At 33.0% G+C, this 15,190-nt stretch overlaps 1 protein-coding gene across 1 annotated transcript; it reads left to right on the top strand.

Moving 5' to 3' along the window:
* Positions 1 to 3,311: 3,311 nt before the first annotated feature.
* LOC129303174 (probable galactinol--sucrose galactosyltransferase 1) lies at positions 3,312 to 9,568 on the top strand. The gene is made up of 13 exons (XM_054942288.1): positions 3,312 to 3,789; positions 4,080 to 4,330; positions 4,419 to 4,509; positions 4,899 to 4,947; positions 5,052 to 5,143; positions 5,467 to 5,574; positions 5,669 to 5,803; positions 6,063 to 6,473; positions 6,661 to 6,802; positions 6,893 to 6,960; positions 7,168 to 7,302; positions 7,396 to 7,613; positions 8,738 to 9,568. The coding sequence occupies exons 1-13, from the start codon at positions 3,605 to 3,607 to the stop codon at positions 9,112 to 9,114; spliced, it is 2,262 nt and encodes a 753-aa protein (XP_054798263.1). The 5' UTR covers positions 3,312 to 3,604; the 3' UTR covers positions 9,115 to 9,568.
* The last annotated feature ends 5,622 nt before the right edge of the window (positions 9,569 to 15,190 follow it).

Raw genomic sequence — 15,190 nt, 5'->3', positions numbered from 1 at the left:
ATAATGATTATATCTCGAAAGACTAAAAATACTTTATATTTTTTAACATTCAACTCCTCAAAAAATACCTTACTTTTTTAAACAGGGAGAATATTTTTTATTCATATATTTTGTTTAAGTTTTATTATAGGTTATTACATTTTTTTTAGTATTCTAGATTCCTTTACTTTTTTCTGTTTATAATGTTAGTCCCTATAGTTTTATGAGAGATGTTGATGTGGCACAAAAATATTAAGATTGCTTATATATCTACTAACATTATTAAGTTTGTGCTGACATGTTAAAAGGATATTGAGTTAAACTTTTTAACAAGAAAAATAAATTTTAAAAAAGCTACGTGAGATTAAAAAAAAAGATGATGTGGAATTAAAAAAAGTCTCAACTTAAAATCTGTATACAATATTTTAAAAAATATTTAAAAATGTATTTTAATCTTTAAGACCCTCAATATTTTTTCTTAATTTTTTAAGTATCTTAAAAATATATTTTACATTTTTATCATACAAAAATAATTAATTTTAAGGTAAATTTTTTTTTTACAAGTTCAAACTTATTTGGCTGATCTACTTAAATTATTAGCTCTAGCTAGAAGGAGATCAACTTGAGAGCTTCAAGTTCTCCTATTATCCTTTTCTTTCAACTCTTCAAACTTTAGTTTCAAGTTAGGCTTAAGTAAGCTCAAACTTATAAAAAACTTGAAAAGCGAGACCTGACCTTGACCTTTTTGAGCCTATTGAGGCGAATTTGAGTACATGAATAGATGAATTTTTAATTTTTTTAAAAATTAATTTTTACTAAAATCAATTATTTTTATATTATAAAAACCATAAAATATATTTTTGAGATACTTAAAAAATATAGAAGACTTAATATTTTTGGGATATTTTATAGATATTTTAAGTTAAGAGTTTTTTTTTTTAACTTCATGTCAGCCTTCTTTTAATCTGATGTAGCTTTTTTATTTATTTTATTTTGCTTATTGGAAAGTCTTAGACAACACTTATTGAACACATCACACAAACGTAATTGTGTTAGTGGATACATAAACAATATTAATATTGCTTGTACTACATCAACATCTCTATAAAATTATAGAACAAATATTGTAAATGGAGAAAGGTATATAAAGCTAGAACATCAAAAAATGAGTATATGGACTCACATCAAATTTTAAACGAAGTATGGGAATAAAAATAGTAGTTTCTTGAAGAAAATAATCCTACGTAACAAAATCTATAATTTTTTTTTTTTGGCCAAACAAACTCTATGATTGATTCACGGATGCATGAACGAGCGAACATGACGCTCAAAGCGTAACGTGTGCTTTTACGAGCCACGTCACTCCAAACTCTAAAGACAAGATATTCTTTTAATATTTATTTAATTGAGTCTGATATTAGGATTTTCAAAGGCCAATAATGTTACGCTGCTTTGCCTCTACTTTATTCTATCACATGCCACCTCATCTGTTAATGTCAATCGCACACATCTTTTGACGTCAGTGGTCAAGATCCTTTTAGTCTCGCAGATACAGTGAACCTTCATTTACCCGAACTAAAGCTTGGGGGGATTTTCTGACTTATGTGGTCCCCACATTCACCGTCCTAGTCACCACTAAAAATCCGTTGGTTCCAGTTCATTGATTCTTTCTAAACCTACCTTTGTTTAATATTATCAGCTTGGCGCCACCACATTTATTATTTATTATTATATATCAAATACTTCATAGTTTTTTTTTTGGCCAGAAAAATACTTCATCTTATATGATACTATTAAACAAGATTATATATACTAATAAACAAATTATAATTTTATAAATTTTCAAAAAATACTCTTAATTTAATATAATCTTATTTTCTAAAACAAGTATAATTTATTGTTGGTTAAAAAAAACAAGTATAATTTATGAAATTTTATTTTTGTAAAAATATTTTATATTTTACCTCTAAATGTATATTATAAATTAGGATAGATTAATAGTGATTTATTTTTATCTAGGCAGATATTTTCATTTACTATATACAAAATGATAATGATAATTAGTTTTTTTTTTCACAGAATTCTATATGTATCTATGAGATTGAGTATGGAATTTTGTTCACTCACTTAAAATTGAGTATCCATTTCTCTCCTTTTTTTTCTAGGATTGAAAATCCTGTAATTTACATATCCATACAATTGAGTCCTTGGGTTTTTGAAATAGTGTAAAAAGAAGTGCATCCTTAAAAAGACAAGATGCGTAGGTAATAAACTTTAGATTTTACAATTATTTTATGGTAAATTTAAATTATATAATAAAATTCTTAAATTTATAAATTTCTATATTTATTTTAAAATTTAAATCTAAATGTTTTAAAACTAAAATTTTCAATTATAGTCTTTTTATCCTTTTATTTTTGCCATAATTTTACAAGATAAAATTTTATATTCATTAAGAAATATTTCTCTAAAATTATTATTCATAAAATTTTTATTCTAAATATTAATACTGAAACTTAAAATTCAATTTTGTTATTTTAAAATTTAAATGTCAAAATATTGATTATTTTTGTATAGATGAAAATAATTTTAATATATTATATATAGATACAATGATTTTGGAATTTTAAAGAATAGGATAAATAATTCAATTAAAAATATTTCAAGTGCTTGAATCTTTTTCTAAATTATATAAGTCAAACTATTGATAAATAACAATAATAACAACCAATGCAGTCCAATTTTTTTTTATTCGGTATAATTCATGGAGATGCAGGAAGTTATATGTTTAGACATTATTTCAAGAATATTTTGCACTTAAATAAACTATATAATATATATTTCCTCCATTTAAAAATATAAAATATTTTTTAAAAAATTAAATGTTTAAAAATATAAGGTATTTTTAATCTTTTAGAATGTAATCATTATCTTTTTTAAAAAAATATTTTTATTAATGAATAATTTTATATTTATTGTAGGGTATTTAATAGAGATAAATATAAAAAAATAAAGTTAATTTAAAAGTAGATAACTATTTTATTAAGAGTTAAAATTTAATTAAAAATATTTTATATTTTTAAATGAAGAAAGTTTGTATGTGCGCGTGCGTGTATGTATGTATATATATATATATATTGTATTTACTAGACTAACTCGCAAGAAAACAAAATTATCTGCATGACTTTTTTTTTTTTTTTTTTTTTTTTTTTTTGAGCCATGAGCATGATAGCCGGCAAGTTGGTAACATGGGATAGCAAAGCGGGGTTTCGGGGATGGGCTAAAGATTGCAAATTGAAGTAATTTCAGTGAAGGATTCAATGAATGCCATTATTAGGAAACAGTTCCCCAAGCATTGGATTGGCTTCATGGGACCCTGAATTTGCTATAAATACCTTCTTCTCCTTTGTTGGACTCACAGTCCTATCTAGTTTCTAGCTTCCGGGGCTGTGATTCCTGCATTTTCTATATCTCCTGCTTGGAATCACAGTCCGAGGCTAGTTCTAGTGGGGCTGTGATTTTTTTTTTTTTGGCTTATAATTTTTACGTATATTAGATTTCAGCCCCTTCACTTCCTTCTCCATAGAGAGTTGCTTCAAATTTTTGCTTTTGTTTGTTGGAGAAGATGACTGTGGGAGCCGGAATTTCTGTGGCCGATGCCAATTTGATGGTGTTGGGGAAGAAGGTCCTCTCTCAGGTTCCCCAAAACGTCGTCGTTACACCCTCCTCTTCAGTTCTAGATGGTGCTTTCATTGGAGTTGATTCTGATCGCAAGGGCAGCCGAAGAGTCTTTCCCATTGGAAAACTACAGTATGTTCTTTCTTTTTTTCTTTCTTTCTGAATTTTTGTTTCTTCTTGGTGATGGCTGAAATGAGTGCTGATCAAAAGCCTGATGCTATATCATGCACTCATACATCCAGATTGAACTCGTATTTAGGTAGTGTCTTGCATCTGTATCTTTGATTCTTAGTAAGCATGCGTGCAACTTAATGCTTGTTGGTTTTTTCATCTCAAACTAGTTGAAAATTTTCCCTTTTGGATATTTTGTTTATTATAAGTGTCGTGACTGTAACATGGACTCGTTCTAATGTTTTTTCTAGGGGGTTGCGCTTTATGTGTGTATTTCGCTTCAAAATGTGGTGGATGACGCAGCGAATGGGTACCTGTGGGCAAGATATTCCCTTTGAAACACAGTTCTTACTTGTGGAAGCGCACAAGAGTTCTGATATTGATGGGATCAGAAATGGAGAAGAAGACACTTATGCTGTTTTCTTGCCTCTTCTGGAAGGAGATTTCAGAGCAGTTCTTCAAGGAAATGAGCAAAACGAGATAGAGATCTGTGTGGAAAGTGGTATGATGAAGTAAATGAAATTTCACTTTGTTCTGTATCATGTTAAATTTTGCTGTTATGGGGAGTGATTGAATTTGATTGGATGTAGGATGTCCTGATGTTGAGGGATTTGATGGGACTCATCTGGTATTCGTTGGAGCAGGATCAGACCCTTTTGAAGTCATTTCAAATGCAGTCAAGTAAGTTTCAAACTTCAAATATATGACTATCACAAACTTAGAAGCTTTGCTAATTTCTCCGCCTTCTTTGTTCCTATTTGAAAGTTATCGCTAGGATAGAAGTCAGCATCTATGTCTGTTTAGTACATGATTGGGACCAAATAGAAGAGAATTAGTGCGGAATTATGCCTAACGTTCTTATTCATGATTGAGTTCATCTACTGGTTTTCCCCCCCTAGAATTAATCTATTTTGGATTCTCAGGTTATACATTTTAGTTTCAAGTTTTAAGAATTTGATGTTTTTTTTTTTTCATTATTTTCTCTTTTGAGTCACAATGATGGAAGTTAGGCAATGTTTCTCATGCTTGTGTGAATTACTCCAATAATTTCTTTTTCGTTTGCAACTCAGGACTGTTGAGAAACACTTGCAGACATTCTCTCACCGTGAGAGGAAGAAGGTACAAATCTCTTTCTTAAAAATGAAAACTCCATGGACATCTTTCTGAGTTCTACTAGGTTTTAATGCCCATTTCCATGTGTTCCCTTTTCATCTTGTGTCCAGATGCCAGACATCTTGAACTGGTTTGGTTGGTGTACATGGGATGCTTTCTATACCAAAGTCGATTCAGAAGGAGTAAAGCAAGGATTGCAAAGGTGTTTTTACTTCCCATCATGGATAATTATCAAAATTTATTTATTTGCAAAGTAAATTGTCACTTTTGTCCTTGAATTATGAGGTCTATTTTAATTTAATCTTCAAAATCCGTTATTGTATGAGTTAGTCTCCAAAATTAACAAACTTGTTCAACATACTAGGATCATTTATCAAAAAGACTGTTATGCAATAGATTTTATATTTAATCCCATCTCTTTGACTCACTTATTTTTCTATTTAAAGCTAGTGGACTGAAAAGTTCATAAATCAAATTGTTGGCAGTAATTTCTAACCTTTGTGCATATTTTTGTTCCTCTTGCAGCTTAGCAAAAGGTGGGATTCCCGCCAAGTTTGTTATAATTGATGATGGATGGCAATCTGTTGGCATGGACTCTAATGGTATTGAATGGAAATCTGATTTTGCGGCCAAGTGAGTACTTCTTTTTTTTTTATCCCCATGTTTGAGCTTGATTAATTGACAATATTGAATAAGTATTTTATTTCTTTATTTTTCTATGCTTCAGTTTTGCAAATCGCTTGACGCATATCAAAGAGAATCACAAGTTTCAGAAAGATGGTAAAGAGGGTCAAAGAGAAGAGGATCCTGCTCTGGGTTTTCGTCATATCTCGAAAGACATCAAAGAACAGCATGACATTAAGTATGATATTATTTATTTCTATAATTTTGCAGACAGAATCTGTCTTGATCCTTAATAGATGATGCATTGTTGGTTGAATACTCTATTGGTTTTCTGTATTTAGAACTCAAGAGTAAGAATGTATGATCTTGTTTCTTATTACCCTTACAATTACTAAAATGATATGAAATCATACTCTTGTGTTCTGTCGAACAAATACAGTTTCTGTTCAATTGAATGTCATGAATCAATAAAATTCACAGTATTTGTATTTTTGCAGGTACATTTACGTGTGGCATGCTATAACGGGATACTGGGGTGGTGTTAAGCCTGGGGTTACCGGAATGGAGCACTATGAGTCAAAAATGGCCTACCCTGTATCATCTCCTGGCGTTGAATCAAATCAACCAGATGAAGCTCTAACAACCATTGCCATGAATGGGCTCGGCCTTGTGAATCCTGAGAAAGTTTTTCACTTTTATAATGAACTCCACTCATATCTTGCATCCGCTGGTATGGATGGTGTCAAAGTTGATGTTCAGAATATCCTTGAAACCCTTGGGGCAGGCCATGGTGGTAGGGTCAAACTCGCAAGAAAATACCACCAGGCTTTAGAGGCATCAATCGCAAGAAACTTCCCTGACAATGGCATTATTTGTTGCATGAGTCACAATACTGATGGCTTGTACAGGTAGGAAAGCACAAAATTAAATCATGTTCTCTTAGACCCTAGTATCAGACACAATACAACACTTTAAACTGCCGCTCAACATTTTATATTGTTGTTATATTTTGTTATGTCCTCTGTGCTTGCGTCTATGCTTCTTGGCCCTGATGTGATATAAATTTTTAATTCATGTAAATTTGCTCTGTTGCAGTGCAAAGCGATCAGCAGTAGTTAGGGCATCGGATGATTTCTGGCCAAGAGATCCAGCATCCCACACAATTCACATAGCTTCAGTTGCTTACAACACCGTTTTCCTTGGTGAATTTATGCAACCAGATTGGGATATGTTTCATGTAAGTTGACAATTGTTTCTTCTTGTTTTCTTTTTGCTTATGAAGTTAGTTGCTTTTGGAGCTAATTAATTTAAATTTTAATTATGATAGAGCCTACATCCGATGGCTGAATATCATGGAGCAGCTCGAGCCGTAGGTGGATGTCCTATTTATGTAAGGTATGTTCATTGCTGATGCTATATTTTGATTTTATTATGAAAAATTTTTCTTGACAGACTCAAATTTTTGAAGACGGTAAATAAAGTAATTATAAAAATATATGTATGTTGAGGATAATCCTCACTGAAAAGTATACTCGAATACATGTGTACTCTTGATAGTCTTGGTCTCCCTATCCCAGTACTGAATATTTGTACTTTGTGCAGTGACAAGCCTGGACACCATGATTTTAATATTCTGAAAAAACTTGCACTGCCTGATGGTTCCATATTGAGGGCCAAACTCCCAGGAAGACCAACAAAAGATTGTTTGTTTTCTGATCCTGCAAGAGATGGAAAGAGGTAAAAGACCCCATAGACACTGAAGCTTCTTCCTTCTTTCTTCCTGCATTTTTCTTAATCTTTTACCAGAATTGATGGGGGTTGCTCTTGTAGTCTTCTGAAGATATGGAACCTGAATGATTTCTCTGGAGTTGTTGGGGTGTTCAATTGTCAAGGAGCAGGATGGTGCAAAGTTGGAAAGAAAAACCTTATCCATGATGAAAATCCAGGAACAATCACTGGCGTCATTAGGGCTAAGGATGTTGACTTTCTAACTAAGGTTGCTGGTGAGAAATGGAATGGAGACACCATCATATTCTCCCATGTTGGTGGTACGTTTCTAAGCTTGACAAATTGCCTATACATATTCATGGGGCGGAATTGGATATTGGACTGTCCTTGCTAAGCCTAATTTGTCTCAAGATTATCAGTTAAACTTGAACTTAAGCAGTTATTGGTTCAAATGATATGCTTGGGGTTAGACTCTCTTAGCTGGGTCAAGTATGCCTATTGACTGGCCTAGCCCTCAAATAACACTGTTTATGAATTTTCACTGCTGGAAGCTGGTAAAAAGAGAAACTCTCTTTTTCCCAACTAAACAAACACCTTTAGATACACTGTAGGCTATGCCTATTGACTGGCCTATCTCTCAAATGAGCAAAATACTGTTAATAAAGTTTTACTGCTAGAAGTTGGTAAAAAGAGATGCTCTTTTGAATCAATTAAACACACTATTTTATGCACTGAAGGCCTCAGGTTTGCCTATTTGACTGGCCTATCTCTCAAATGAGCAAAATACTATTAATAAAGTTTTACTGCTGGAAGTTGGTTAAAAGAGATTATCTTTTTATCAATTAAACGGACACTATTTTTTGCACTGTAGGCCAGTCAGGTATACCTATTGACTGGCCTAGCTTTCAAATAAGCATGACACTATAAATGAAGTTTTACTGCTAAAAGTTGGTAAAAAGAGACACTCTTTTTATCATGTAAACAGACACCTTTAGATGCACTGTAGGTAATGATGGTGTTAAGACCCTAGGTTATGGAGTGCAACATTTTTAAAATTAATAATTTAAAAATAATTAAAAAAAATTTTGAATCCAAAATCTTTAAAGTTGGGTTAAGGGGTGCAAAATATTTGAGCCAAGACATGCAAAAAATTGAAATAAATGAATCTTTCTTGTAATTTTCTTCAAGCTCAAGGGGTTCATTTGCCCCCTTCGCTTCAATGTAGTGCTGCTCATCTGTAGGTCAGTTAGGTATACCTATTGACTGGCCTAGCGCTCAAATAAGCATAACACTGTTTAGAAAGTTTTTCTGCTGGAAGTTGGTAAAAAAAGACACTCTTTTTATCAACTAAGCAGACACTTAAAGATAAATTGTGGTCCCTATATCTCTTTGATGATTATTGAAGTCTCATTATTTTTATTTATGATGTCAATCTGCATTGCAGGAGAGGTTACTTACCTTCCAAAGGATGCATCTATTCCTATTACATTGAAATCCAAAGAGTTTGAAGTTTTCACAGTAGTTCCTGTTAAGGAAGTTAATGACGGTGTCAGATTTGCTCCTATTGGTTTGATGAAGATGTTCAACTCTGGAGGAGCCATCAAGGAATTGAATTGCGTATCTAATGGAACCACAAGCATTATCGTGGAAACGCGAGGCTGTGGTTTATTCGGAGCTTATTCATCAGCTCGACCTAAGACAGTGACAGTGGATTCAGAGGAGATGGAGTTCAGATATGATGAAGGATCTGGGCTGGTAACTATTGACTTGAGAGTACCAGAGAAAGAGTTGTACCAGTGGAACATATCTATCAACTACTGATGCATGAATCTTATATTTTTTGTGCACTGGCCTAGTTTGGATACAAGCATGTCATCCTATGTGACGGAAGCATAAATTCAGACAACAAAAATTGAGGAGGTTATGATATGAGTCCCTAGATTAGAGATCAGAAAGCTTTTGTAGTTTCTTCTAGTGATGTATCTGCTTATCTGTAGATCGCCATGGAAGAACTAAGAAGGTTAGGAAGCTTTTCTAATTTTTTGTGTCTTGTAATATATTTATGTATTGAGGAAGGCCAAAAAAGGGCTATATTTGAAGGGCTCTTGGAGTTGAAACCTTCTGGAGGAAGAATGTAATCTTATATAAGCTTGCCCACCTTGGGCAATTCCAAAAATAAAAACTTATGTCAGTGGAGACAAATAGTTGTAGAACATGAAGGCCGAATTATGGCGTCTCTCGAAATAGTTATAGTTAACATTATTGTACTGTTAAAGTAGTCTATTATTAGCCTAGATTCTGTTTCTCTTCGGTGGATCATAATAAGCCCAACTCTTTTACAAATCCACTACTAGGGTGTGGGGATTTTTTATGGTCAGGTATTTCCTGATTTGCTTTATGGTTTTGATTGTAGCCTTGTCACTTAAAGAGAGAGAGAGCAAACCCAGCAATGCTTGCTGAATGCTGAGTTATTGGTCCAAGAAAGTGGTTTTGTGGCTCTTAGAGTTCAAATTCATTTCATGAGTTGATTGTCTTAACAACGGTTTCTTAGTTTCTTTTAGTTTTGATCCGTTAAAGAATGCCCCAAAAAAAAAAGTTGGTTTTTCATGTTGTTTGATTATTTATAGGATAAAACCACCGAACTTTATGCCTTTTGTTCCATTGCTGCCATCAATACACTTTCAATGATCAATGATGAATTGATAATTGGGCTCAAACTCATCAGTACACTTTCACTTGTTTACTTCTCATACTATCATGAATAAATTACAATTTCAAACCAAATAAAAATAATGTTAGAAATCATTAAATTGATGCTTCCTAGCCTAAAAAAACGTGCCTTAGGTGACAGAATAGCAAAACCCTAGCAGACTAATTGGGTTTTCATCAAGGTTTTAAAAATCGGACTGAATCGGCCGATTTAATCAGTTCAACCGTGAACTAGTCATCAGTCCGGTTCGGTTGGGGCAAGTAAACTGGGGTACAATTGAATTGGTCAACAACATGTGAACCGGTCAAAGAATTGAAAAAACTGTAAAAAGAAACGGTTAAGATGAGTTGATCGGTTCATGTTATATTAATTTTTTTTCCTGCTCCTCAGCTTAAAACGATGTAGTTTTGAGTTTTTTTATTTTTTTATAATTATTTAATGACAAAAATAAGGACCACTTGTGATTGCTTGAGCCCGACTGCCCGATTGAGTTGCTCTGCCTATTCTCTGTTCAAGTGTTCATTACTTCATTTTTCAGCTTTCACTTCCAGTTCCAGTTGTTCGAGAGTGGCAGATTTGGCTTCTTCCCTTCATCCTCTTCGACGCACGATCGCACGCATTTGTCACTGGGATTTTCTTCATTTTGATGGACGGCGAATGTATCTCTGAGCTCAGCACCCTCGTCGAACACGTTCTTCGTCCCATTACTGAAGTGAGAAGTCAGATCTTGTATCATCTTCGTCTCATTTCTGAAGTCTAACCTAGGTTCTTCACTTCTCCTTCAGTCCGTCTTCATCTCTCCGCCCAAGGTCGAGTACTCGAGTCATCTCTGAAGTCTAAATCCATGCTCTCCAAGTTCAACTTGTCTTCATCTCTAAGCCAGTGAGTTGGCACTCTCCAAGTCTAACTTGCTTGAATTTGTCTGAAATTGTTACTTAAATCCTAAATTGCATGTTTATTCTTTCATTTTTGTGATTGTCTGAAATTGTTACTTGTCATATCCTAAATTCCTTTTTATTACTTAAATCCTGAGTTGCCTTTTATAGAGTCCCTCCTTCCATTTTTGTGGTTGATTATTTTTATCTAGTGATTTTAATTTCTATTTGTTTGAATTTAAAGTTTTGATTTAAGATCATGGATGCTGGTGGCCTTGAAAATAATGACACTCCTACACCTACACCTACTCCCACACCAACTCCTATACCCGTGTCAAATACCCTCTCCACTCACAATGTTAATGCTACTAGAAAGACTGGTATTGGTAGTTCATTAGAGAAACAATCAACAGTTGGCTCTACCCGTGGGAAGACTGATCCTACCTAGGAACATGTAGTCTTAAGAAAAGAAGGGGATACTGCTATTTATACATGCTTACATTGTTTAAGTAAATATAAAAAGGGTGGCATAAATAAATTGAAGTAGCATCTAGCTGGTGTAAGTGGTCAAGTTGTTTCTTGTAAAAAAAATTCCTCATGATGTACGCCATCGAATGATCTAGTCTTTAAGGGAGGTTTTAAGAAAAAGGAAGTTGGATGATATTGAAAAAAATTATGGTGATATTGATGACTTACAAGAAGTAGTTGATGCTAATTCAAATCCTCTTTCAAATATAGCTCCTCCGGCTCAAGATAAAAGGAAGGCTTCTACAAGTGGTGTAAAGAGACAAGCTTCTGGTGCAGCTGGCAATTACTTTGCCCCAAGAACAACTCCTGGTGCATAACCAGGTATTAAAAGTGTTTTGTCCACTAAAGAAGCAAAGCACAAAGCAAAGATTGCTATTTCTGAGTGGTTTGTTATCAATTGGATTCCTTTCAATACATTGAATTGTCTATTCTTTCAAAAAGCTATAGATGCAATTGCTACTATAAGACCTAGATTCAAAGGCCCTACTGCTTATGATATGAGAGTGAATTTGTTAAGGGATTTGAAACGAGAATGTCATTTAATTGTTGATGCTCATTAAAGAAAATGGGAAAGTAATGGTTGCACATTAATGGCTGATGGTTGGACTGATATTAAGCAACATACATCGATAAACTTTTTAGTTTATTCTACAAAAGGTATAGTGTTTGTGAAATCTGTTGATACTTCAAAGCTAGTCAAAGATGCCAAGACATTATTTCAGCTGTTTAGTAAAGTGATAGAGTGGATTGGCCCTAAAAATATTGTTCATGTGGTGATTGATAATGCAGCTAACTATGTAGCATGTGGTTAACTAATTCATGAGAAATATAGGCATATTTATTGGTTACCATGTGCTGCACATTGCTTAAATCTCATCTTGAAGGACATTGCAAGTTTGCCTCATGTGTCAGACCTTACATTCAAGGCATCAAAGATTACCATTTTTGTGTACAATCATACTGTCTTTTTGTCATGACTTAGAAAAAGACAAGGTTGGAGGGAGATTGTGCGTCTAGGAGCAACTAGATTTGCTACCACCTTTATTACTTTACAAAGCATCCATAAGTACAAGGATGACTTACAAGCTTTGGTGGTTGATAGACATTTTGTCGATCACAAGTTGTCTAAGACAGTAACAGGACAGAATTTTGCTAATATTGTCTTAGACAATAGATTTTAGAATGAGTGTTATGACATTGTGGTGCTTGTTGGTCCCCTCATTCAGTTGCTAAGAATTGTTAATGGAGATGAAAAGCCTTCTCTTGGCTATGTCTATAAAGGCATGATAAGGGCAAAACATGAAATCAAGAGTTTTTGTAACAACAATCCTCATAAGTATAAGCCTTACATAGACATCCTTAAAGTTTAATGGGATAAGCACTTGAAGAATAGTCTTCATGCAGCAGCATATTTTTTAAATCTAGCATTCATGTATGACCCTTCTTTTTATCTCAAAAGAAAGCTCACAGATGCTATACTTGATTTGCTTGGGGTGTATGGCTCTAATGATTATGTCCAATTGTGGGAGCAATTGAGTTTGTACAAAAATCATGATGGTTCTTTTGCTCAAGATCACTTGGGTCAAGCAGCAAAAAAATTATCACCTTGTAAGTTGTATACTTTTATTACTTTTAATTATTAATTATAATTTGAAATGATAAGTAAAAATGCTACATTTTTGTTGCAAATGAATGGTGGTCATTTGTTGGGGGTGATGCTCCACAATTGCAACAAGTTGCAATCCGTGTGCTTAGCCAAACTTCACCATCTTCAGGATGTGAGCATAATTGGAACTTGTTCGAACGTATTCACACAAAAAGAAGAAATAGATTAGATCATCAATGCCTAAATGATCTAGTTTTCACTAATTACAACTTGCGGTTGCAGCATAGGTAGTTATCTAAATGATCTAGTTTTCATTTATGTTTAGTTGAAAATTAAATAATATCTAACTTCTTTCTTGTTTACTTAATAGGTCACAGTTGAAAAAGAAAAATTATGATCCTATTGATTATGCATCTATTGACAGACTTGACTTTTAGATAGTTGAAGAACAACCTGCTCCTGAGTTTAATGAAGCAGATTGTGATGCTCTGCTGCGTGGAGATAATCCACAACCTCTTACTACTATTAGGGATGATGAAGGTTATTTGATATGTTATTATCCTATAATTATTTTTGAGAGAAATGCTAGTTAAGAACTTAAGATTGATTTCTCCTATTTATAATAGGTGTTGAACATATGAATGCTACATCTCCACCTTTGTTTGATGATGTTGGATTTGAAGCTCAATCTACACCTACTGGAGTTGGAGTTCAATCTACTCTTGAAGTTGCTATCTCAGGTTTTCTTCCTATTATAGTTGCTAATGACTTAGCAACTAAAGAACTTGACTTGAATGAATTTTATGGTGATGACTGATTTTCTTGGTTTGATGAGTTTCACTTAGGACTTAGGAAGAATGTAATAAATATGGATTAGACTTTTGTGCAAGGATGTTGGATGATTTTCCCTTTGATGTTGGATTGTTATATTTATGGATTTGGCTATTATATTTTGTGAATTAAACTTATATGCAAGGATGCTGTATGATTTTTCCTTTGATATTGGATTGTTATATTATAGATTTGGCTATTAGATTATGAATTTGATATTAATATTTGTGATCTTTTAATTTTAAATGATGTTTTTATGCTTATATAGGTATTTAATTAATAATTTTTAAATGTATATTATTCAAAATATATTAATTTACTATTGATCGGTTCAACTACGGTTCAATCCCAGTCCGACCATTGAATCATGAACCACTAGCTTGATCAGTTCGATGATCGGTCTGGTTTTTAAAACTTTAGTTTTCATTGCTCACACTTTTCTTCCCTCTTCTTTCTTGCTATCTTGTGTTTTTGACTTTTTGTTTTTCTAAAAAATTGCATCATTTGTCGCAACAGATTGTGCCATGTGGCGCATGACATTGATGCACAACTCCATGTTTGGGCCTAAGTGGCCCAACATCCTACCTAACCCAATTTCATTTACTCCCCAGCATTGTCTAAGTTCAAAATTCATCTCTAACCTAGATTATTGCTCCTAAATGCTTTTATATCTCAATTAAACATAATTAACCTCTATAATAAAATTAGAATGTTACAATCATCACCAATGCCTATTGTTAGCTACCATTGCAATCATTAGTGGTCATCGTTGATCCTACTAATCATCACAATTGACCACCATTTTTAGTCACGACTCATCTGTTACCATTGATTACATGAGTTAATTACTTTTAAATGTTGCTTACAAACCACCATTGACTGTTATTGTCACCACCAATTGTCATTAAAAATTATCAACTACCATCATTTGCTGATGGTGACAATTGGTAAGCAATGGTAGTCAAAGGTGGCTAGAGGTGATTGTTTTAAATCAACTTTTTCAAATACAAACTATTTTCACATTAATGTAATCAAACAATCTTTTCTTTTGTTTTATTTTCAAAAACAACTTTTAAAAATTGATTTATAAGATAAAAACTAGGGACAGAATCAAACGAGCCCGTAACCTTTCTATATAATTTTAAGAATTCATGTTCCTTTAATCTTTACAGTGTTTAATTGATTTCCATAGCCCTTATGTGTCATTCTCTCAAACTTGAAATTTCCTCTGAAAGTTGAAACATTTTTTTTTCAAATGAAGATTATGTATCGACCTTTTTTTTTTTTTTATAAAGAATATGCACCGACCTTTTAGTTTCTTTTGTGTTATTGCTTATGGCTATATTG

The sequence above is a fragment of the Prosopis cineraria genome, unplaced genomic scaffold (genome assembly GCF_029017545.1).
Source record: "Prosopis cineraria cultivar Desert tree isolate PC_DT_omini unplaced genomic scaffold, ASM2901754v1 PC2, whole genome shotgun sequence".
Lineage (NCBI taxonomy): Eukaryota > Viridiplantae > Streptophyta > Magnoliopsida > Fabales > Fabaceae > Prosopis > Prosopis cineraria.
Note: the sequence above shows the minus strand (reverse complement) of the source record. Positions and strands in the feature narration are given on the sequence as shown.

Coding starts and splice junctions, on each gene's coding strand:
- LOC129303174 (XM_054942288.1), top strand. CDS start 3,605: ATGACTGTGGGAGCCGGAATTTCTGTGGCCGATGCCAATTTGATGGTG. Junction 4,331..4,418: donor AGAGATCTGTGTGGAAAGTG/GTATGATGAAGT, acceptor GATTGGATGTAG/GATGTCCTGATGTTGAGGGA. Junction 6,961..7,167: donor GGATGTCCTATTTATGTAAG/GTATGTTCATTG, acceptor TACTTTGTGCAG/TGACAAGCCTGGACACCATG.